This window comes from Tauraco erythrolophus, chromosome 28 (assembly GCF_009769465.1).
Source record: "Tauraco erythrolophus isolate bTauEry1 chromosome 28, bTauEry1.pri, whole genome shotgun sequence".
NCBI classification, from domain to species: domain Eukaryota; kingdom Metazoa; phylum Chordata; class Aves; order Musophagiformes; family Musophagidae; genus Tauraco; species Tauraco erythrolophus.
In genome coordinates, this window is record NC_141492.1 from 2,970,666 (window position 1) to 2,996,004 (window position 25,339).

General features: G+C 46.2%; 1 protein-coding gene across 1 annotated transcript; it reads right to left on the minus strand.

The window, feature by feature from the left end:
• Positions 1 to 1,002: 1,002 nt before the first annotated feature.
• Positions 1,003 to 25,279, minus strand: TIMM44 (translocase of inner mitochondrial membrane 44). The gene is given in 14 exon segments (XM_086627648.1): positions 1,003 to 1,696; positions 5,374 to 5,484; positions 9,163 to 9,252; positions 11,219 to 11,269; positions 12,860 to 12,984; positions 13,347 to 13,439; positions 15,293 to 15,378; positions 16,550 to 16,689; positions 19,100 to 19,249; positions 20,604 to 20,684; positions 21,175 to 21,242; positions 21,245 to 21,344; positions 21,845 to 21,952; positions 25,234 to 25,279. Coding segments are annotated over 14 exon segments (1,356 nt in total). The 5' UTR covers positions 25,267 to 25,279; the 3' UTR covers positions 1,003 to 1,576.
• Positions 25,280 to 25,339: the final 60 nt, after the last annotated feature.

A 25,339-nucleotide genomic window follows, 5' to 3' on the forward strand; every position in this document is an offset into this window, starting at 1 on the left:
CATTATTTCACTGGCAAAAGCACCAGCGAGGCAACCGTGTGATGAGGGGGGCAGGAGGGACCGTGCCCTGAGAGCAGCTGGCATCACCAGGGTGGCACAGCCAGACAGCAGGTCTGGGTATCCCCTAAGGGGACAGGGCAGACTCTGCTAATGAATTTGCCACACTCCAAGAAAGCCGCTGGAGTTCAATGTCTCACCCAAGGGCTGTGAGATAATCCCATTTACATTCAAAGGAACCGATGCGGACACTCACCAGAGGAGGAAGAACTGACAATTATTCTCTTTAATCACAATGCCAAGGAAGTGCTGTCCTGCACCACCCTGCTCTGTGCACAGGCAGAACACAGCAGCACACCAGTCCTTTGATTTCCTGTTCCACGATCAATTCCCCTCCCCACCCTCACTGCCCATTAAGAGGAGGCAGCTGACGAATCAACCCACATCACAGCTCCCAAACTGAGCCTCCAGCACAAGCCCAAAACCTCAAGCCCCCATGAGTGTGCCAGCAGCTCACCCTCCGACGTCTTCCAACTGCTACGTGGGACCCCCAGCCAGGCATGGCACCCCCGAAGCCAAGTTCACAACACGCTGCGCCGTAGGTGTGTGAACTGCATCCTTACCTCGCATAACAAACGATGTTCTACCTGTTACTGCAGTTTATTTACTCACTCATGGCTAGTCTGTCTGTCCCTACTCCTGACCACTGTTCTGGACCCTGCCTGCCTCCTCGCAGCCAGTTACAGCCTCTCTCCTCCACACCACCAGATTAACCCAACAGAGAAATGCAGCTGGACGCTCTTCAGCGGTACCGGCTGGCAAAACGAACAGAACACCAGAAACAACAACGTTCCCCCTGCAAAGCTGTGGATATATAAATATTATAATATTATTATATATATTATAATATATCATCACTGGCAGCAAACTCCACCCCTGCAACCAGCCTCAAGAACCTGCCTGATGATGCCAACGCCTCCACTCTGACTCCACACCAACAAAGAGTCACGTGCAAAGTCCTGGTTGTATTTGGTTCGGTAAAGTGCGAGACGCTGCAGCAACAGAAGGCTTATCGGTGCGACTGTGTACAGGAGATGTATGTCAGCCAAGACCAACGGGCCTTAAAAGCACCTCTAAGACCTTTTCAGGGATGCTCTGAGGCCACCAGAGGATGACAGGAGATGGGAACTAGGCCTGTCACATCTCACTGTCCGACACCCACCTCTGTCCATCACTGAAAGCACTGGGAAACATACAGGACCCAAACCAGCCTCCTGCAGCCACAATTAAAAAAGGAGCCAACAGCAGCTGCTAGTGTCTCAGACCATTCACGTTGGAATCTCCCGTACATCCTTACAGTGCGACACTACACAGCAAAGCGTAAGGCAGATACGTCCAGTAAGTCAGACTCATCCAGTTCATTATAGGGACTGGTGTAACGAGGGCACACCAAACAGCCTGCTCAAAACGAGCCAGCCCAGCCTCCTTCTCCCACAGTCCATCATACAGCAGACTGGTGCAAGTTCAGAGACGGCGTCGCTTCGGGGGAAGTACCGGGAGCCCTCGGATGCAATTCTTCTCAGAGAACCTGCTCCGTGCTCGACGAGGAAATGTCCAGTAACCTCCACGCAGCGTAGGGGTTGAGCTCGTCCTGGTCTCTGCAGAGCGCCCACACGTACAGCATCCGCAGAACCTTGTCCTGGAAGGAAAATCCTGTCGTTAGAGCGTGCGTGGTGGTCACAGACCTCCTAGCGCAGAGCAGACGGGGACCTGCTCCACGCTTCCTCCAGAGACTGCTCTTGTGATTTGGCTCTCTGGTTCTAAGCCCAAAGCTCACAAATAAGGATCACTCCAGCAACATCTCCGGTTAGAAACTTAGCGCTGTCAGGAAGAGAGAAACTTTTGATTTCCAAAACCAGAATTAAGGTTTCCAAGTATCTCTGGCTGACATACGTTAACTGGCACCACTGCCAAGTTTGATAATATTTGACCTTCTTTTTAAATATAAATGTTTCAAATTGGATCAGCCTCCAGGCTGTGCTGCTCTCTGTAACCCTCAGCCGAGTTTAGGTTCTTCCCTGCGGCTGTAACTGCCTCTCCGGCATCAGCCCGTGAGCTGCATCCCCTCCCCACGGCTGCATCGCCAGCTCTCAGCTTGAGCAGCTCAAATTAACCAGGAATTATCACCACCAGGTCTCAGAAGAGACAGAGAGTGAAAAAAACCTGACGCTGATCAACGAAAAGCAGATCCCGCCAAGCTCAGCCACAGACACACGCCAGCTCTGCAGTGAAAGCTTTGCAGTACAGACAGAGCTTCCACCGTACGGGGTTCCAGACTGGAAAAAAAAAAACACCTATATGCTTTTCCATCCTTCCTGCATGTAATGAGAACGGCAGCAGTTTTGTTCACAGAGAGTGAATGAGGATGAAAGCCACATCTCAGCACATCCTGAGGCCATCGCTCACGGTCTTACGGAAACGACTCCCTGCAGAGTCACCGCAGGCACCTGTGACAAAGGCTGTGCCTCTCCCCGGAGAGAGGGGACACGGCCCACCCGGGTCCGGGCTGCAGGAGCCCACATCTGGCACAGCGTCACTGATCCACTCTGCAAATCAAAGGTGATTCTGATTTTATCATTTCACCATTAACCACGGAGAGCAGTTCCATCAGATAAGGAAGTATCGCTGTGGGATCAGACTGAGCACTGGCTCAGCTCCCAGATGTGTACTTAAGTACTACGCTTTTGATGGAATGTGTGAATCTTTATAGGTTATAATTTAGGTATGTAAATGTGAGGGGGGAGACTTTCTGTGCCAGACCAGTCATCAGAAAACTAATGCTTTAGAAATATCACACATCATAAAGTCCTTTTATTCTCGCTCAGTGTTTCAGAAGATTAACTTGCTTCAGCTCTGCTCACAAGTGTTCGAAGTGATTGAGAACCGGAGTCATGCAGATGTTTGGGATATGTCAGAAGGAAGAGGAGAGGGAACAAGAGAAGAAAAACAACAAAACTTTTGCCTGTACGAGCCACAGCAACACGAACAGATCTTCCCTGAGTACAGAACACTAAGCATAAGCTCAAGATGAAGTGGGTAACAACTGATTTAACATCGCCAGTGCAACCTTAATTTGGATGATTTTTATGACTGGTGATTTTCAAAATCTGTTTCGTAAGGCAATGGAACCACACACTTCAGCACCACAGCTCTGCTACACCTGGACAAGTTTACATTCTTGAACACAGGATTTCTGGAGGGATGAAGAGCAGACAAGCTTAGAGGTGCTGGCCATCTCGCAGCACACAGTGCTGAACGAGCAGAACAGCTTTCTTCCTGGAATCGAGACGTGATGAAACATAAAAATTACGTGTTTCCAAAGCAGAGAGATTTCTGGGTTTCTGAGCTGGTGCTATTATTAATAGGGTACATCTTAATCCACAACGTACAGTGCATGCTGCTGCATATATTCCCAGAAAGTGGGACAGCAAACATCTGTGACTCCCAAAGGCAGGTTTCTATCACGGCCATGCGTGCAAGGCAAAAATTTGTCCTTTTATCCCACAGCCTGCTGTGACAAACAGCATCCTGTCTCAGTCCTTCAAGACCTGATTCTAAAAAGATTCCCTTGGCTTCGCAGCCTTGCTCGATGGGTTGGCGGAGGCCTCGTTTTCCCAGATGGATTTCGTGATGCTCCATGGGGATCCCCTACGTTAAGGACCACAACGCCTGGTCCGACCAACGTCTCACTGGGGGTGAGCGTGTGGCACAGCAGCAGGAACTTGAACAACTGCAACTAAGTAAAATACTGCAGCAGCTACAACCGTAGGATTTTTATTTAGAGAGAGTTTACAGTTTGAGGCTTCTTGTCCCTAGAAGGTCATTTGTTCACTGCTCCACAGGAGCAGCTCAGCAGTTAACACCAAATCATAGTTACCAGCCAGTCTGCATCTGACATTTGATTAAAGCTGAAGTTTTGTTTCCAATGGAGAATTTTAATGCGTCTCCTTGATTTATTGCTGCTCCAGAGAAATCAGACAGCAAACAGGCTTTGATATCCTGTTCAATAATTATCACATCAATATCTATCTTCTAGGAATGCAGTAATTTAATGCAAGAAATCACTATATCAGCTGTTCCTCCCCTGCAGTTGACGTGACAGGTTGTAAATCAGTCCAGATGGGCCCCATCATTAAAATTAGTCCCTTTTTTTGTAAACTTACAGCCTGGACTGAAGAGAATGGTTGCAAAAAGCCAATATTTATTAAACACATGTATTAATTTTAATGGAAGTCTGCTAGAGACTGCCAGCTCCAGGGATCTCACAATGTCCCCCATTATATATCATTAAGCTACTTAAACACTGCCCAGACACAAAGCAAGCCAGGGCTGTCTGGAGAGCGAGCCGCTTGAGAAAAAAGGTATTCCAGAGAACACGAGGGCTCCTCAAGCCTGCTGTGCCATTAACCCTGGTAACAAAAATGTTCTGTGGTTACATCTGCCAGGCTCGGTTTAGCATCACTCACGACAGAGCAGGCAGGCTGGACTCACAGCCTTAAAAGCTGAACCACAGCGAAGCACAATCCACGGAGATCCAGAGATTTGCTGCACAAATCACCCTGCGTCAGAGGTTCCCATCAGAAGCCTGCACCATGTACAGCGTTGAACACAACTGGACGTGGGAGAGTTTCAGTAAATAAAGGCTTGTGGTGCTGAAAGATATTTTGTACTAGTGCAGGGAGGCAGCAGCCAAAACCAGGAACGTCTGCTTCCAGTTGTTCACAGAGATTTTTTCAGCAAATGACTTAAATAACTCCAGCCCCTGCCCTGTTTGCCAAACATCTTCATGCTCTGTTCTTACAGTGCCCTTAATGGAAGGAAAAGGGAGGAAAAAAAAAGAACAGGACCACATGGAAGCTGCGTGATGGAGCTTTCATCTACGGCAGGACAGTTCCATTCTGTCCCAGAGGGTGCCAAAGGAGCAGAACTCGCAGGAGATAACCGTGGACAGGGAGTGTGCTGGCCAGGCACACAGCAACTGGAAGAGAAAGCACTGCTGGTCGTCCTAGCTCCAGCTCCTCTCCTCACTGTGAATTTCAAATACCCCTTTCTCTGTCCCTTCTAGATATTTTCAGATTCTCCTCGTATCCCATAATTCTCAATTGACAGGTTGCAACACTTGAAGAGTCTCACAGGACTAAATAGCCCACACTGAGCTGAAGCAGGACCTTACCCCCAAGATGCAACATTATTCATCCTTGTCAGCGCAGCACGTACGGACACCCCCTGCTCTAGATGCATCCTGATGAATCCCTAAAAACAGGGAGCTGGCAGGGGAGCCAGGGGACACGTGAGCAGCCCTGGAGCATCACTTACCGGATCACCTTCCACCACTTCCCCTTTCTGGTTCTTAATCACCATCACGACCTGAGCCTGGAAAGTGATGATTAACACTGGTCCCTGCTCCATCATCTTCCCCATAGCCAGCTGCAATGGAAGGAAATTCCATTAGAAAACAGACAATTTCTGCAGATTATTGTAAAAGCATCAAGTATTCAACACGACTGCTACGGCCTGACACGGCTAACGATCCCAGTTACTCCCAAGCCTAATCCAGTTATTTTAATCAGGTTATACCTGCTCTCTTAATACAGACACTGCAGACATTATTGCACAGCATTTTCCCAGAAGTCTTCTCTGTACTTAAAAGCTTTCCCAAAATTGTTCTGAGAGTTTTCATGGTTTTTCCAAGTCTAAAAATCTGGGAAATATGAACGAGCTCTGTTCCATTATTTCTAAATTAGAAACTAAAACCAAAAGAAACCCTGCTCTTAAAAAAAAAGACATTTTCTGAAGAAAGTACAACTGAAGTTTTTTCTCTTGCTTTTAAATGAATCTTCAACTGAACTAGATAAAAATAAGTAACAGAAAGACTTCATGGTGAGAACCTTTTGTTTGAGGATTTTTTCCTCTATTCTAAGGTTACTCCATCAAATATTCAAAGAACTTATTAACCGAAATGCAAAGAGGAATGACGAATTCAGTTTTGTTTCCCAAAGCACTCAAAAAATACAACCCTGTTCCTGCCTCTTTTGTGGGAACGCAGTATGCGACAGGGTATCCTGCTCTTCAGAAATTCCAGTTACTGGCTGTGTTATCCAAAAAGGTTGTACCTCAAGCTTAAGGCAGCACGATGATACTCTTTTGCATACGAGAGATTGTTTCAGAAACATTGCATTTTATCACATCATAAAGAATGGATCACAAGAGACAGCTACAAAACCGTGCCATAATTCACAAAGGTGTGTATATATATATAGAAATATTCCTATTTTACTCTCCCCTGAGGAAAACTCAGCAATGCTCCTTTGCTTAATCCAAGGGAATTATTTCCCTTGCTCTGCAGTAACTCACACCAGCCCAGTCCAGGCTGTATTTCTGGAACCAGCCTGACTCATGCCTGCGTAATGCCTTCCACCCAAGCATCGAAAACCAGATCTCACAGCTCTTTGTCAGACCATTTTCCATGACAGACATTTTATACGACACCACTTGGCATGGATAATTGGACAACAAAAATCTGCAGGTAGGTTTGAAGGAGGAGGAGGAGGAGGAGGACCGTATCACTGACGAGGCTGTATCCCTTACAGGCAACAAGACTTCCCTACTGCTATTGCTCTATTTTTTAGTGCTATGATCCCAAAAAAACCTTGATAATCAAGACAGTATTTATATCACATCAAGTTCAGAAACCCCATTTCACAAGCCACATACTTAAAACTACATTTAGGCAGCTAAATAAATAGTCCTAAGAAATATCAAGGATCAAAAATCCCACTAAATTTAAAGGCAGCAGATGTCTAGTGAAGCAGAGAGCACTTAAGCAAGTACCTGGAACATGAGCTCAGATGCTTATGTTTGAAAGATCTGATTTTAATTTTAACACTGCCAACCTTGCAGCACGTGAACTGCCTTAAATCTTCTAAATGTTTGTTGTTTTTTTTTTTCCAAACTCACTGAACTGTTTTTCTGGATGAGATCACTCAAGGTGCTCCCATAAATCTCCTCTAGGGAAACACATTTAAAAATTTAAAACACGCAACACCCTCTTATCCCCTTTTCTCGCCATACGGACGGCATAACAAGAAACACTCATTTACGTGCTGTATCTATCGTTTTCCAGCTAAGATGATGTAATATTTTTGAGAAACTTCACGTGAAAATACACATATCTAAAACAAGTCAGATCCACGCATCCCTCAGAATCCATGCACAGCTCTGTACTAATTAGCACCTACAGAGGAAAAAAGTTATTTACCATACAACGAAATTGAATCTCCTCGACATCAACAGTACAGAAAAGCTTTTAATTTAAATAAGATGCTCAGAAAAAAAGCAATCGTGTTTATTACTTCCATAGCTTTAATTTTCTTAGAACACGCTATTTATCGCTGAAGATAATCAAGAGAATTGCAGATGCCACAGAAGTTTTCCTGTTCCTTTGGCACATGCCTGCAGTTAACATCCAGAGTAACCAAAGAGGCAGGAACAGCTTCCTCTGAACCCAGACAGATGAGAGAAAACCAGAAGCCTATCAAGGCCAAAAGGCAAAACAGTCCTAGAAAGAGGACCAGGCATTAGCTTTTTGGGTTAGGAGATGCCCTGCAGATGATCTTCTTGCTCCCTGTGAATTAATCCCTCCCTCATTAATCAAGTCAGCTCCCACCGTCCTTTCATCAAACTCTCACACTATGGGCGTTTGCTCAGATGCATCTGGAGCTCTCCTGCACCCAACTCCAGGTTTTTAATGATGTGGGCACAAAAAGAGACTCCTGCACAGAGCTGCAGGTAGAGAAAAATCACCATCAGTAGCTCTCCTTTCGGCAAACCTCCAACAGCACCAGATTTTGTCCTCTGGGTTCTCCATGATGGCTGCCAAATTATTCCTGACTTCTTGTCTTGCAGAGGTGTGGTAAGTAAGAAACATCTGGCCAGCCAATATACCCAGTAACATCTGGAACAGCATCCTTTCATCACCATGCTCCATTTTCATCTCCACCTGAAAGCTTCCAATCCCCCAGTTCCTTACCTTGGACCAGATCCCCGCTGGGTTTAGACCCCTATGAAATAACTGCATGTTGTCTGTTCCTACAGGAGCGACCCTGCAGTTGGCTTTACGGTAACTGTCTGAATGGATCCAGCTTATAATTTTATTGAGGCTAACACTGCCCAGCTGCAGAACATTGGACAAGTATGCCATAACACTTGGTTCCAACAGAAAACGTGTCTGGAATGCTGCTGCCTTTGAGTCAGCACCTTTGATGACAAAAGCAAACAGCTGATCTGACTTCAGACTATTTCCACGCGTGTTCTAACGCCTTGGTGAACAGCTGCCCTGTCCCCCTCCTCCCCTCGCACATCCCTCTGGTTACGGGATATGAAAGGTCTGACAAAAGGTGACAATTTCTTTGAGATACCTTTGCCATTGCAGGAAAGAAAGTTCTGAAAGAAAACTTGGCGGCTGGTGACTGATGACGCCAAGGACTTAATTAAATGGAAGTACTAGTGTAGATTTACTGCTAAGTATTGCAGGAATATCTCCGGCTCCTCGATAAAGGGAACACTGAGAGCATTACGACCACGCAGATATCTGGCCTGAGCTCCCAGCTACCACCACAGCTCCTAAGGAGGCAACAGTTCCACTCACAGCCATCACCTCCCCACTCATCAAGAGCCATCACAACAGCAGTCAAGTTTCCCTAATATCCTCTCCAGCACAGCCCAGCCTCGAGTCACAGAAGTTCTGAGCATTATCATCCAGATCAAGCACCAACAAAGCCCATCATGAAAGCGCTGGGTCAGTGCTGTTTGCCTTTATTATTAGCCTTTCTCAGCCTATACGCTGGTGATTAAGACCAAGGTGCCCTGGCAGAGAGGAGACAAACCACAACGCCGTAACTTAGGCTTGATCGCACAGCAGCGAACCTGTCCCATGGGCTCTTCCCTCCAGCAGTGGTGATGTGCTCCTCTGTCAGCAGAAATGGCAAATACCAGGGTAGCACGAGGCAAAAAAACCCCAGCAGTTGGAGCAAAGAACAAAACCCGTCCTCAGGTCATGAGTTTCTAATTCATCCCCCAAGGTGAAATACAGAAAAGGACACTCACATCAATGTTGTCAATGTCAAGAATCCTGGAGTGGAACTGGAGACCCATGGCTTTGGCTTGCTGGATCGGATGAGCAAGCTGGCTGTAAGTCTAAACGAAGCAACAAACTTGTGTTACACGTTTGAATTAGTTCCGTCACAAAGAAAAAGGGATTTTCTGCTCAGAGAGAACCACCAAAAAAGATCAGAACAAAAGTCAGTCTTTTGCAAATATGTTGAACACGTGTCTTGAAAGGTACCAGCTACATCAAATGCTCTGGGCTCCATGTAACCTAATTCTCACTAAAATTCCCACCTCCCCTGGCGAGAACAGAAGATCCATCGTTCACAACACAGTATGGACACCTATAGCCAAAGCCCTTATGACTCTGATTCGACAGCGGACAGGAGAAACAGTCTGGGAACCAAGCTATTTTCCTAATACCCAGCCAGACCCTGGAGGCAGACCAGCACTTTCTGGCTCCTTTTAGGCACATGCACATATGCTCCATTATTTATGCATCGAGAACTGTTGTTGGGGATAGCAAATTTCTACTTGCTTCCAGCACTATCATCATATTCTTGGCAGGTATAAACAAACAGGAGGCAGTCCCCACCTACCTGCCCACCATGGATCTTCTAACCTTCATCACAAGCATTTAAATGCAAATATCCTACAGAAGTTACTGGCAAAGTCACTGGAGTGAAGCTGGAGTTACAGATCAGGGATTCTGAGGACAGTAGGCAGAGACAGCTCTACGAGCCACAAACGACACCGAAGTCAGCGGGCTGGCAGCAACCCACAGCTTGGCTGGTAAAATTGCCACTTCAACAAAAGTTTTTGCCTTACTGGTTTGTATTCCAACACCTCTGTGACCAGTATCAAACTTAACGCTTGTGGTATGATTCTGATCAAGTGCCTTTATCTCCTGGATTTTCATTAAGAGGACTCTCATTTCCTCCCTTGGCTTATTTTACGGATGATTCTTGACTTACGAGCTTAATTTATAACTACAACTATCTTAGAAGGATTTGATTTTTGTCTTCTAAACTGCAGTGAATCTGCTACTTCCCTCTAGAGATTTGAGAGGAATTCCATGGTGTCATTTCAAAGGCTGCAGGAACCAATAAAGAGCTTTCTTTACTTTCAGACTGCTTTCAATATCTTACTCTTACATACCGCAATATTGTTACAAAGATGTTAATCACAAAAAATTAAATATTCTTCCAGCGTGCGCATTTCCAGCCCTCTGGTGGTGGTGATCAGTAAGGAGAACATTCACTTCAAGCAATTAAATTATTTAGAAACAGAAGAACTATGGCTCTGCATTGCCTACACCACAATTATTTTGGAGCAGAGCAAAGACCAGAACAAATGTCCACCTATGTTGTCAGGAAATGATCAGCTTTCACGAAGTTAAGTGGACAATAATACAATCACTGAATCATAATTTGTTCATATTCACTGCTTCAAGAAACAGATCCAATGCTAAAAATCTATCCCAGTACAAAAACAAAACCACCATCTTCCAAATAAATTCAGTTTTCTGCAGTGAGATTATCCAGGCTGCAGATCATCTATGCTGTCATTTTTTAAAAACTCCAGTCTGCCAGGATTATTTGCTGGGATATTGCAGTGGAGTTGTGTTTGTGTGGTAGCTCTAGGGACAGCTTGACTCTGCAAGCAGAAAATCATCACCTTTTTGGGACAGTTTGAATGTCTCTGCACCTTCTCAGCCCATACCTGGGATATAGGCTCTACTGAAGCCCATCCAAATCAAGCAGGGCAGTGTGGAACTGGAGCTAGTTAGACTAGTTTGAGTTCAGCTCTTGACTCCCTACCTGTCTCTAAACAGGTCTCTTCTTAAACCAGACCATTGCAGAAGTCCAGCATGTACGCTTGACTGGCACTGGTGTTTTGTCGTATGAACATGTTCCGTGGGGAAGCAGCTGGGCAAAGCAGGGAAGCAGTATCATGGATACAACAGCTGGACAGCTTGCGAGCGAAGAAAGCCCAACACACCTCCTTACAAGGGACAATCATAACCTTTTCAGACATTTTTAGTAGCTCTACTTACTGCTTCATAGCACCAATCTTTGAGGATATCAAGCTCTCCAGACATCATAGCCTAAAAGAGAAAAATCAAACAAAATATGAGATTTTAAAACACCTCCTATATCAGAGAGTTGAAATTATCAGCACCTCCAGCAGTAAACTACTTTAAATCCTACATCTTGTGAAGCCCTGAAGAAGGACAGGTTTCGAAGAGAAAGAGCAATAAGCACAAACGTGCTGAGACAGATGTACATAAACCTTCTGATAATTAAGATAAAAGCTATCTTAAATCTTCCTGTCCAAAAAGTCAGCAGAACTCACGCTAACCAGAAATCCTGGGAGGTGGGATCTAACAGAAGCAGGAGAACAAACCAGAAGTAGATCCACAGTTTTCAAGACTGAAAAATTCAGGGGACAGAACGAAGAGAAGGATCACGCTGCAACTCATGAGAAGGTTTATCTTTAAAACACTGTGTAATAAACACCTGGAATTCATAACAAGACAGATGCTGGGAGTTCAGCAGATTTCAAAATAAAGATAGTTGTACATGGCAGAGTGTTTTTCAAGATAACGCCTATAAATCTTCGTACTTGATGGCATCTGTAAGCTGGCTGCCTACAGTTTGAAATAAAACCTCTCCTGTGAAAAATTCCTTCTCCAAGAGCCCATTTTTTGCAGCTTGCTTCAGTGACATGGCACTGTTAGGAAAAGGCAGATTCACTGTGACAGGTCTGTCTTATTTCACTGTCGACACTACAGTTCATCTGATACACAAGTCAGTCTCTACAAAGACAGCAGTTACAAAACCTAACTATCCACCAATCTGGATGTTGCATCTGTCAGCATCAAAGTATTTTTCATTCATCCTATTACGCTACCTCGTGACTAGGAGTATCATAAATGTTCCTACCTGTGTATTAGTACGCATCGATTTGAGATACGATCACTCACTGCACTGCATTGTAGGATGAGAAAATAACACTTTGCTCTCTCGCAGCATCTGTTTCTTCAAGCCTCGGTTTTCCCAGTCTCACACAAATCTCTCAAAACAATTCCTGCTGCAGTTTTTCAAATCCCCTATTTCCACTCCGTCTTTTCTGACATACAGTTACAGTGAGAGGAACTACATCCATTTATACTTGAAGTCACATCCTTCATCACCTCTCGTCTGAGTGGTTTTACACTTTAAAGTTCCACGTACTTCCCTGACTTGTGCTAGAACTATGTTCACTGAACCATTTGTCATGACCTGCTCTTCTTCTCAAGCAGTCACTGATCATTTAGAGTCCAGTAGCACATCAAATTCCTTCCCTTATCAATATCTGCTATCATCACTTGACCAGTCCTGTTCATTCACCTACTTTGGTTCGATCCCTTTGATGCCCATATCATTTCTCATGGAAGAAGATGGTTAATTGGTTTTGAGGCCAGAAAAAAATTTGCTAGCCTTACTAAATTATGAAATATGGTTTTAAACTAAATTATTTTGTGGGATCCAACTTCCTTTTCTCAAGGTTATCTCATGTTCTGTGCAAAGTTGGATGCTTGAAGCAAATACTGTCCCACCTTTTAATTTCAGCATCAGAAAACTAAAAGAAAAATCTTCCACGTTACAGCAAAGGACAAAAACAAAATGAAGGCATCACACTACCCCCACCTTACCTCCAAGACATTGGGGATGATATCGCGCTCGCATTGCTTTAAAAACCGATCTTTGTCAAACGATGGATCCACTTTGAGTATCTCTGTCAAAACCTCGGACATTTCTGTCTTCGAGAACAATCCACCTAATGAAACAATTCAGTGAGACTGGTGGTATGACAACTCTCACCAGAAAACAAGAGCAAGACCTTTGGTTATACGACAGAGGGAAGGAAGAGTCACCTGGGAACAACTGCAGACTTTACGTTAACCTTGAGATTTATCCCAACAAGCACTTGTCATCGCACTGCACTTGGGATCCAGTAGCAGGCTGCCACGCTGCATCATACTGGATAATGATCCACGCGAAACATCACACAGCTCCAGCATCTCTCCCAAAGGTTAGTAACACACGGAGAGCAACAGCACTAACAGTCACTAGGAACAGAGCTAAAAGGCTGGAGGTGCACTTTTACAGCAATTTTACCTAATTTTATAGAAACATTACCTATTAAGTCAGTGACTTTGTCTGTGACAGCTCTGGAAGCTCGAATGAATGCGTTATCACTTTCATCGTACTTCATCTTCATTTCAAAGAACCCTGAAAGGAGAGGAGACATGAGCAGCAGGGTCCTTCCGCTACACTCCTGAATTAGGAAACAACATGCAGATTAAACCCATGAGTTCTCTTCTAAATCTCTTTGTTGATTAACAAGTTTCGATTTCAACAGCCACTTTTCTCCTCGTTTTACTGCAATGTTCTTAATTATCAATAACTGTCATTAGGGGAATGACGGTTTCTCTAACTTCAGCTGCCAGAAACTCTGGACCTTCTATGCAGGTTTTCAGACAGAAAACACACCAGGCTTGCTTACACCAGTAACAGTCTGCTTGCACGTCTTGATTCAGTCTGCTACCAGGGGTAGCAGGATATAGCGACATGAAACCAACACTAGAAAGTTTAACTGGGGTTAAGGGAGGGGAAAATCAAGAACAGACCTTAGAACTTGCCAATTTGTAATAAAATAGCCAGACATCAGTAAGGATAGAGTTTTTAAGCAGCTCTATGTACTTCCCAACCTTGACAAGAAAGCAAGCCAAGCAGGTCACAAAACTACAGAAGCTATCGATGGGGAAGGAGAACTGCAAAGAAAAATCTCCAAGGCAGAAAGAAGGGCAGGGGGTGAAGCAATAAAGGAAAAAAAAAAAAGCCATTGAAGCAAGGTGGCATTGTTGCAACAAACTAAGGGCTCAACAAACCCATTATCTGTCTCTGGACATCACGAGGTGGACGAGAACTGCAGCAGGTAGAGGCAGGACAATGGGCCCTGCAGGGAAGCTTCTTCCCACCACGTCAATTATCAATTGGAATCCTGCCCTGAAGCTTACATCCCTTCCAAAAAACACAGAGCGTTCCTGGTACAGGTGGCACATGAGGGAGAGCACACACCGTGATGGCTGGCACAGCCACATCTGCAGCGTCGCCCGAGTGGCAAACCCAGAGTCGTGGAAACACGCGTGAAATCTGGAGAACGCACGGCGCTCGTGCAGATGGCTCAGGGGCAGGGAGGCAACACGTGGGGAGTTTTAGGAGCTATGAGCATCTCTCCTTGGAAAGGCTAACAAACGGGATGCAAAACACCATTCTGGGATGCCTCCCAAGGAGCTCTGCTTCAAAAGAAGTTGGGAAGAACCACAATCCAAAGTTAATTCTATGCTGTGCTTTCACACCATCTTTTTTTCCTTAACAAGTCGTTTACCCTGCAGTGCGCTGGCAGCGATTATTTTGATTTGCTGAAGGACTCTGGTCTCAGGCTTCTTTATGCCTTTCAGAAACATTAATTGTCTAGATATCTATCAAAAGTTATTGCCCACTGCAGTACAGATATTCAGTATTTTTAGGTTTGGCAATAAGAACAGAAAGGAGGTAAAGTCTTACACATTCCAGAGTTCTAAGCAGATGACAACAGAAACCAGCTCATTGAATACAAGATTTTTCCTCGTTATAAGCTCAAGGTCAGGAAGAAGAGATCTGCCTGCCCTCTCCCTGGTGACATGCACGCTGTGCGTGCCCTGGCCTCTCCCCAGTGCCAGAGTGCATCTAACTAGAAACAAAAAAAAAAAAGAAAAATAGAAAAAAAGAACAGAATTCTGTTCTCTTTAAGCAACGGCAAAAGCAGGTTTTGGTACCCACAGGGAGCAGGGACTGATCAAAAACAATGCCTGACTGAGGGAAGGGTCCGGACACAGATGGAGCAGCTTGGAAAAGCTGCAGTGTTGTCAGCTACACCCACCTCCCATTCACACCACCTCACAGCAACAGCTACAACAACAGAAAAATGGCTATGATTTGCATGATGTTGAGACTAGTTGCACAGATGGCATCAGATCCAACACAGCAAGAAACAGAACAGGGGAAATAATGTGCTACTCCATTGTCTTTGGAACACTTACTATTGAAGACCACATTGTTGTCCTTGAAATCTTTCCACTGCTGATACCATTTTGAGTCTTTGTGCAGCACCACACCCATGGCCTCCCTAGAAAGCACAGAAGACATGGGATGGGTGCTGTGAACGAATAACTTTCCGAGTGAGAATAAAAAGGACACCCTGACAAGTATCACTGCGGCACGCTGTGCCACTGAGGCTGACACACCACAGAAATGATACACAACTACGTGGAGCAAGGCAGCAGAGAAAGCAAAGGTCCTGCCAAACGTAATTCAATAGCAAGATGTTAGAACTGAGAAAATGTAACACATGCCCAAGTCAAAAATCACAGAATCATAGAATGGTTTGGGTTGGAAGGGACCTCAAAGACCGTCTAGTTCCAACCCCCCTGCCATGGCCAGGGACACCTTCCACTACACCAGGTTGCTCAAAGCCCCATCCAACCTGGCCTTGAACACTGCCAGGGATGGGGCATCTACAACTTCTCTGGGAAACCTGGTCCAGTGCCTCACCACCCTCAGAGGGAAGAATTTCTTCCTTAGATCTAATTGAAATCTCCCCTCTTCCAGTTTAAAGCCATTGCCCCTCGTCCTATCACTACACACCCTTGTCCAAAGCCCCTCTTCAGTTTTCCTGTAGCCCCTTTAGGTGCTGGAAGGTCTCCCCGGAGCCTTCTCTTCTCCAGGCTGAACAGCCCCAACTCTCTCAGCCTGTCTCCAGAGCAGAGGTGCTCCAGCCCTCGGATCATCTCCATGGCCTCCTCTGGACCCGCTCCAGCAGCTCCGTGTCCTTCTGGTGTCGGGGACCCCAGAGCTGAACGCAGCACTGCAGGGGGGTCTCACGAGAGCAGAGCAGAGGGGCAGAATCCCCTCCCTCGCCCTGCTGCCCACGCTGCTCTGGATGCAGCCCAGGACACGGTTGGCTTTCTGGGCTGCCAGCGCACGATGCCGGCTCATGCTGAGCTTCTCATCAACCAACACCCCAAGTCCTTCTCCTCAGGGCTGCAAAAATCTCACGTCAGAACGTTGTATACCCACTGTATAATTTTAATTGCCCAGTTTCACTATCAGAAAATTCAGGATCATCAACTTATGCTGAGAATTTGCTCTCAGACCCACCTGCTCTGCTAGGTCATGCCTCACCCCACAGCCTCGCTTCAGCATTTGGATTTTAACCATCCCTGACCTGTAGTTAAGTTTTAAAGACTTTATCAAATTGCACACAGAAACATTCACTCAAAATTACACCCAATACGTACTCATTAGCTTCAAATACTCGCTCCTCTTTAATCCTCTCGCCTGAGAATTCCGTTCTTTTTCGTAGCCGCTCCGGACGTTTGTAAGGACCAGTCTGCCCTAAAACACTTTCATCTATTTCCTTCTTAACGGTTTCTACTCCCTGAAAGGAAAATATCCCTGTTAGATTCATTTACCATTTCCCCCCGCTGTTTCTCAGAAAAACTGAAAATCACTTCTGTTGAAGGAAAAAAAAATAAAAATTAAAGAAGAAAAAAATAAGCAAATGCTTCTTTGCTGGTGTCTATCGACAATCACACCAGTACCACGGCCTTCTGCTTAAGAACTTAACAGTCTAGGACAGCAAATGGATGGTTGTGTTGAATTAACCTGAAGAAAAAAAGCAAATATAGTAGAAGCTATGGACACAGTCAAACCTGATGGCTGATAAGGGGTAACTTCTACAGAGTTGAAATTGGAACAAATCGAGTCAGAGGAAGGCTGGCACATCAGCCCCCAGCAGCTGCTGACAGAATGACAAGCCTCAGGCAGAAGGAAGAATGATTCCTCGTATCTAAAAGCAGGGGAAAAGAGACTTCAGGACACCAAAAAGTAACTGCAAAGCCACCTGAAAGGTCAATAAAGTCGAGGTTCTAGGCCCAAGCTTGCACAAAGAGAAGTACTGCTTTCCTCAAAACAAAAAGGAGCCTCACTTTTTATAGAATTCCACACATCTTCTAGCTGAGAAAACAGCTTTGAAGCAAACTGGGTTTTGCCAGAGAAGAGATGTGAAAAAAAACCCAGTAGTGCAGCTTATACTAAAGGAGAGGTGGGAGATAATCTCCCTCTTGGGTGAGGCTACATCAGGAAAAAGGACTTGATAAACGTGGACTGATCTGTCAGTGAGCAGCCACTTCCTTAGTTCAGACTCTGCCAAGAGGAAGCTGCATCCCACCACAACCGTTGCTGGGAATTTGCCACACGCTTCCAACTGAGATTGGGACTAAAAGGTATTTTTAGTGTTTCCCCTTCATCTTGGCTGCTCTACTTTTACTACTGAACTTCTGAGCAGTATTTTCTCTAATGACTGCACCTACAAAAGATCAGTTGCACGACAAGTCCACTCTCCCATCACAGCCAGACACGCGCAGGCAGAAAGGGATTTTATATATACCCCATATACAGCTTTTTCCCAATCTGCGTTTTTATTGAGGACATGTAGGTTATCTAGCCCGAAGCCTCATGCAGCTTTATGGGGGCTGTTATTTCTCAACTTTATTTTATGCAGGAATTTTCTGGAGAACACACACAGGGTCCAACACAGCATTGCCAGCGTGAGCCATCCTCCCCTACCCAAAGTCAGTGTGACTCCTTCCTAAAGAAAGTCACAGCAGTGCTCAGGGTCTAGACGGAATAGATGCCAGACAGCTGATATGAAGCAGAAATTGGAATTTAAGTGACTTTAAACATCAAGGATAAGGAAATAAAAAGTTCCAAAGCTCAGTCTGTTCCTACTGCCTATAAAAGACCAGCTGAGGGACCTGGCAGAGAACAGAACAAGACACAAGCCCCCGTGGACATCATCTAGCTCTAGATTATACAAATAAAACATCTCCTAAATGCTGAAGCCATGAGGATCTCAAAATGAGACTGCTACTACAATTTCTAAGATAACATATTTGGTCTTCTGAAGCAGTAGACTGAATATTTTAAATTCTACGAACATACCAGAAAGTGCAACAAAGCTACAAGAACTGCTCGCAGCCTACAAAAGCTCTGTGAATCAGTTAACTTGAATCTGACAACGGATCAAAAGGTTGATTCATCTACAGGGAAAACAAATCTTTAAGCCTCCAAAAATTTACTTTAAGGTGCTATAAAATCACTGCCTGCTTATAAGGTCTGGTCTAGCAGCCTGCTTTCATAGAAAGAACAAACAGTTCTTAGATTAGGAGGCTGCTGGAGTAAGATAACAGGTTTCAATACAGAAAAATCAAAAAAATGGTGTATAACGTGATCTGCAGCTACAGTAGAAGTGACTTTTAGCAGGTGATGTCTTATTAAAACCACAGAAAGAGAGGAACTGACTGGTGCGACTGATACTGCAGCTGGTCTGGTGTCTCCTCCTACAGGAAGGCTTCAGAGGAGGCACGAGAAACCAGTCAAGGGCAACACTTTCTTAGGCTGACATCAAAACACATGAGCCCTTATGTATTTTCTAGAAAAGGAGAGCTTTATGCAAGTCAGCTTGTCAATCAGCAGTTCCCAAGAGCACCACCAGTACCTGTCTACAGAAGATGTTTGCTATCCTACTCCACGAGCACAGCAACCGACTTTTCCTGCAACACATTTTAGCAGAAGCTCAGCTGCTCGAGACTTAACACTTTTCTAGGGTTGCTGAGTGGATGCTACACCTGCAAAACACTTCTCTCAAATTTACCAGCTTATTCCAATGACTCACAAGGTCTTGCTATCAGAGTTTTGCATTTAATTTCACACTCAGCACAAACCTGCACGTAACCTCCATGTTAATGAGCTGTGTCCACAGCGCTGGGCCCTAAGGACTCCCGTACCTGAGAAATAGCTTTGAAGGCTGCTGTCTTCCCTAATTTCTCCCCTCCTTTTGTCACCGATTCCGCAGACTGCTTTGCTGTTTTTGCTGCTTCTTCCACACCTTCCTTTATTTTTCGGCCAATATCGCTCTTACTTACTTCATCCAAACTCTGTAACAAAAGAGAATAGGAAAGAAGAGGTCATTTAAAGTGAAAATTTAATCAAATTAAGTCCTCTTTGTGAATGCTGCAGGTCTCCCAATGCACACATGATGAGACTAACCAAACCTACGATGAACACACAGCTACATGTGACTGGGGAGACTTGGCAGGACACCGTGGCTTGGCACTGCAGCATTAGCCAACACCTCTGGGCACAACAATAATTCTGGCTACTCGTGGGACCATATGCATCTGTAATAGCTGCTACTCATAGATTTTAAAAAAACGTATTTTTCTTGACATCAAAGAGAAGGACCAATGATGTCACAGTTAAAACACCCCAGCCCTTTCCCTTGAAGCAATCAGGTACTTGTTGCTTCCTAAGAGAAGGTACAGAAGGGGTTGAGACAGCTCTCTGCTACGCAGCTCCTCCTGCAGAATTAGCAAATGCTCTTCTCAATCCATCTTCATATACATCACTTCGGCAGGTTTTCCCCGAGCCAGGATCTCGTATGCAAGAGGTTAAAAGGACTCTGCCAGTAGCTGGTGACCCTTTCATTGGGCATCAACACCATCAGATCCTTGAGGACCTCAGAAATCTCGCTGGCAGCAGGTAACCAATGCTGGATGGGTCACAAGCTACAAGCTCAGAGGAAGGGAAACAACGAGGTAATGGTACCAAATGCTTTTCCCTGGTTTTCAGTAGGATTTGGCTAATAAAGATGCTTACAAAACCCTCAACAGCACTGAAAAGATAATGGTTATGTCCACACTAGCAGACCGTTACGTCCAGCTCATAACCACACACGCAGTTAAGCTGCTACACCAAAGCACGTTTAGACAGAACGAGAGCGAAGGAGCAGAGCAGAGACTATGCACAGTGTAACTGCTCACCACTCGCCAAACAACACCCAACCTGCCCCACTAATGATCCCAAAACAGACAAGTCCCAAAAACCCCAATCCCAGAAGAACGAGAGCTCCAACAAGAAAGATTCAAAGACAGCAAGAAAGAGAAACTTCCTGCCCAACCCTCATCTATACACTGGGTATGATGTTGCATGAGAACCACCTTGAGGCTCTTTTTTTACTGCTGGACAGTACCAGAACCATATGGACCATCTCCAGCCTCCCAGTCTGAGAAGAATCACTGACCACACACTAACTGAATAGAAATCTGTCACACACTATGGCTGCAGTTCTGTTAACAACTCTGGCCTTGAAGATTCCAAACAACCATCACCTTTGGAAGAGCAACCACCCTTCACCAAGACAGAACAGGGTGATAATTCAAATGCACACAAAATACAGAACCTTAGAGTGGAACTGCCTTAGCAAAAGGTTTTTCCAAAGCCGTGTTTTACCTCTTTAACTGTACCAGTTATTTCTTCAAGTTTCTTTCTAATCACTTCTGAGGTCTTCACTGTTTCAGATTCAATGGTTTTCTGTGGAAAAAAAAAAAACCATGCTGCATGTAACTATGAGGACAGAAAACCCTCAAAACCAGTTTAGCACGTAGCACAGACCATCAACACTGTAACTGAGGGAAAAAAGAAGTAGGGACCGCGCTACTTGAGGAACACCAAGTCATGCCAGTGCCAGCATTTCACTTGTGCAAGTACTGCTGTTCATAATTCTTCAAAGAATGCAGAAGTATTTAAATACTGCCAACATTAAGTTTAATATCTTGTTATTTTATCTGCTCGTTATTCAGGAAATCCAGTCAAGGGTCTGCTGGAAAGATTTTTCACTAAAAAAAAAAAATAAATCCCCACTCTAAGGCATCCATTTACCAGTCATATTTACAGCCAAGCAGAACATCACATAAAAACAGTCACAGTTCGTTTGCAGAAAGATCCGAATTCACATTCAGAACAGTAACAGCTCAGAGGCTGGGCAATGAAAACATTCAAGGAATTCATGAGGAAGACTTACATATTTCCTCCTTGCTTCTCGAAGCGCATCAGATTCTTCTAGCTTTTTAGCTTCATCTCGGAATTTTTAATACTTTCTTTCATCTCCTTGTTTTTCGCCAATTCCTGTTTGATGTTCTCCACAAAACCTGATATAAAACCCTTTCTTCCTCCAGAAGAGTAGCATCTAGACTGAAGAAAATCATTACGTGTTGCAGAATCCAGAGAGACATTAATTTACAAGTATCAAAGCCAGCAGCTAGATTTACTTAAGCTAAGCACAGGGTCACTTCTAACGTATTAAATGTGGTAAAAAACATTCATCTACCTTGAAAAAGCAACAGCTTATCCTCAAAACCAAAAAAAAAAAAGCCAAATGTCCAACGCATTTCTAATGCCCCGTGAAGTACATCTACACAGGCACTAAAAAAGATGCTTCTCCAGAGGAAGTTTAACTCCAGAGGTTGGTTAAAGCTTAAACAATTTGGCAGATGAAGTTACCACTCCTGAACTCTGTCACTTGGACTCAGCTGCCACAAAATTCCTTGAGCTCATCAGATATATCTTAAAAAGTGGAAACTTTCAACTTAGAACTGATGCCTCTCGGAAACATATCCACTTCTAACAGATCTCTACTCTAATGGGAAACCACTTTTGGCCTGAAACAAACAAAAAATCAGCCATTAACCAACCTGATGAGTCTCTAAAACAGGTCTGCTGATTCCAGACACTGTACCCCTGTGGACTGCAGGAACTGGGTATCTTCTGGATATAAGCCACATGCCACTGATGAGACATTTCTGCAACGAAAACGTAAGGTCAGGTTAGCGCACCGTACAAGACGACAGCAGTCCTGAAGAGCCACGGAAGGAAAGAATACTGCCAACAGACAATAATATTCACCAGCCTTCTGGGGACTAAGTGCTGCCAAGAAACCCTGGAGGCTGGTTTGGTAGGAACTCTGCTGTGTTTTTGAGCAGCGCTACACGTGTTTCCAAGGTCATTTCGACAAAACCAAAGTTGCAATCCAAAACAGGGCAACGTGCTTTTCACAATCACTTGAGAAAGCGCACGTGCTTCACAGAACCCTGCTTTTATGAAAATGGTGATGCACAAGTAAACCCCTCTTTGACTTGACACAGCTGTTAGTGATGAGAAGCTAGATAGTAGCGTTTTTTCTAGGAAAACTGGCTCCAAACATAGCTTTCTCCCAGTTGCAGAGGAAAGCCAGGATCCCTCTGCATGTTATTTGTGCTGCCTGAAGTCGGAGACAAACACCTTTTGCCTCAAGTCACAGAACAGAAGAGACACACTCACCACAGAGCGATCACCGGGAAATTCTGCTGCACCCTGCTGAGATCACAAGCTGCACGTTCTTGCACCGCGTGGCTAATCCTGCAGTCCACCACCCTGTCCTGAAAGCAGACTATGCAGAGCTCCTGGATTCTTGTCTTTACTCCCTTAAAATGGCCTTTCAGCACTGACCTAGCTCCTCTTTCCCACGCTCTGGGAAAATCTATTCGACCTCTCCCTGGCCTCCACTCAGGTAAAAGATGAGAAGCTCACCATGAGCCGGCACCGTGCGCTGGCAGCCCAGAAAGCCACCCGTGTCCTGGGCTGCACCCAAAGCAGCGTGGGCAGCAGGGCGAGGGAGGGGATTCTGCCCACGCTGCTCTGCTCTCGTGAGACCCCCCTGCAGTGCTGCGTTCAGCTCTGGGGTCCCCAACACCAGAAGGACATGGAGCTGTTGGAGCGGGTCCAGAGGAGGCCACAGAGATGATGCGAGGGCTGGAGCACCTCTGCTGTGGAGACAGGCTGAGAGAGTTGGGGCTGTTCAGCCTGGAGAAGAGAAGGCTCCGGGGAGACCTTCCAGCACCTTCCAGTGCCTAAAGGGGCTACAAGAAAGCTGGAGAGGGGCTTTGGACAAGGGCGGGTAGTGATAGGACAAGGGGCAATGGCTTTAAACTGAAACAGGGGAGATTTCAATTAGATATAAGGAAGAAATTCTTCCCTCTGAGGGTGGTGAGGCACTGGACCAGGTTTCCCAGAGAAGCTGTGGCTGCCCCATCCCTGGCAGTGTTCAAAGCCAGGTTGGATGGGGCTTTGAGCAACCTGGTGTGGTGGAAGATATCCCTGGCCATGGCAGGGGGGTTGGAACTAGACGGTCTCTGAGGTCCCTTCCAACCCAACCATTCCATGATTCTATGAAACTAACCTTCTGGTTTTGATGGGACTGCGTTACCAAGTTGTGCAACCCAAGCTCTTTCTCTACTAGACTGTCTCTCAAACTGCTCACCCTAAAAAATAAAAAAGCAAAAAAAAAAACCCAGAAAACAAACCACGGATAAATCAAATGGGCTTTACCATTAAAAGTCTTTGGAAAACACTTGGTAGGCTGAGAATATTTAATTTTGGGCCCGAGCTCACAATAACGTGCCCACCACTTTACCAAGCTCCTGCATGTTGAAAATGTTTATAAAGACCTGCACTGTCCGGTCCTGCGGCATCAGCGACGGTGCTGCCAACTGCCACGAGCTAAATCCAGACTTTACTTCCAAGAAGAAGCAATGGCATAACTGCCCCACAAATCCTGCTGGCTCAAAGACATGCCATACATTAACCCACTGGTTTCTACGCTTCTGTGAAGTCACAGCTTTTAAATTCAGCTCTCTCTTACTTATTGGACAAGGAACTGCTGGAGAGAGTCCAGCGCAGGGCCACAAAGATGATTAAGGGTGTGGAGCATCTCCCTTCTGAGGAAAGGCTGAGGGAGCTGGGTCTCTTTAGTTTGGAGAAGAGGAGACTGAGGGGGGACCTCATTAATGTTTATAAATATGGAAAGGGTGACTGTCATGAGGATGGAGCCAGGCTCTTCTCCCTGGCACCCAATGATAGGACAAGGGGAAATGGATCTAAGCTGGAACACAGGAGGTTCCACTTAAACATGAGGAAGAACTTCTTCCCAGTAAGGGGAACAGAACACTGGAACAGGCTGCCCAGAGAGGTTGTGGAGTCTCCTTCTCTGGAGATGTTCCAAACCCGCCTGGACGCGTTCTTGTGTGATCTGATCTAGGTGGTCCTGCTCTGGCAGGAGGATTGGACTTGATGATCCTTTGAGGTCCCTTCCAATCCCTGACATGCTGGGATTCTGTGATTGCCAGCCTAAGCCGGATTGCTGAACTCTGAAGTTTAAACCAAGCAAGGAAACGCTCTCCAGAGCCCATCTTCGAACCCACGGAGGCCAGGCTCTGCAGCAAGCAAGAAAACCCGAGATATTACATGCATGCCTTAAAGATCTGTAGGAATTGCATGAAAACTCGGGGCAGACTGCCCGCTGGATTTCACCGACTGCAGCATGCGACCGAAAGGCGCGTTCCTTCCACGCTACTGAGCAGAAACGCTTAATCCCACGTTTAGCTTTGGGCACAAACGAAGCTCACCCACCTTCAAAGCACGTCGCACTACAAAGTGATTTTTAAAGCCAGAATCTCTGCATTCGGTTCACGTATCTACTCCCCCGCTCAGCACAGGGGAAAAACTCACGTTCAGATTTCCACCTTGCAAGAGGCCATCGGTGGAGCAGCTCAGCAGCTCCAGGAAGACTCCTTGGGAGCTCCAAGCGCGATCTGGGCTGAAGCGGCCCGGGCTGAGCTTGCTGGCAGCGCACGAGGGGCGCTGAGGCCGGCAGAGGAGCTGCCCCCCGCCCCCCGGCACCCCCACCACGGGGCGGACGGCTCCTGGGGCAGGGCCTGGGCGGGCAGGTCCGGCCCTCAGCCGCTCCGGGCCCGCGGCCGCGCCACTGCTGCCGGGCAGGGGGTGAGAAGGGAGGGGAGAGGACGGAGCCAGCCCAGCGCCGAGCCCCGGCGGCTCCCCGCGCCGGCGCGGCACCGCCACGGAGCTCAGCCCCCCTCACGGCACCCCCGGCGCGGGGCCCGGCCGGGCCGCGCCTCACAGGGCGCCGAGAGCGGCCGGCGCTGCCTCCCGCCGCCCCGCCACGGCCCCGCGGCGCATCCGCACCGCGCGGAGCCGGCCCAGCCCTCGGCGAAGGCAGCGGGTCCCCCCTCCGCCGCCCCGCGCTCACCCGGCAGCCGCCGGCTCCCGCCGCCGCCGCCATCTTCGGAGCTCGGCGTGCGTGACCTTCGCGCGGCGCCGCGCGGTGACGTCAGTCGCGCGCGCCGCCCGCCGCC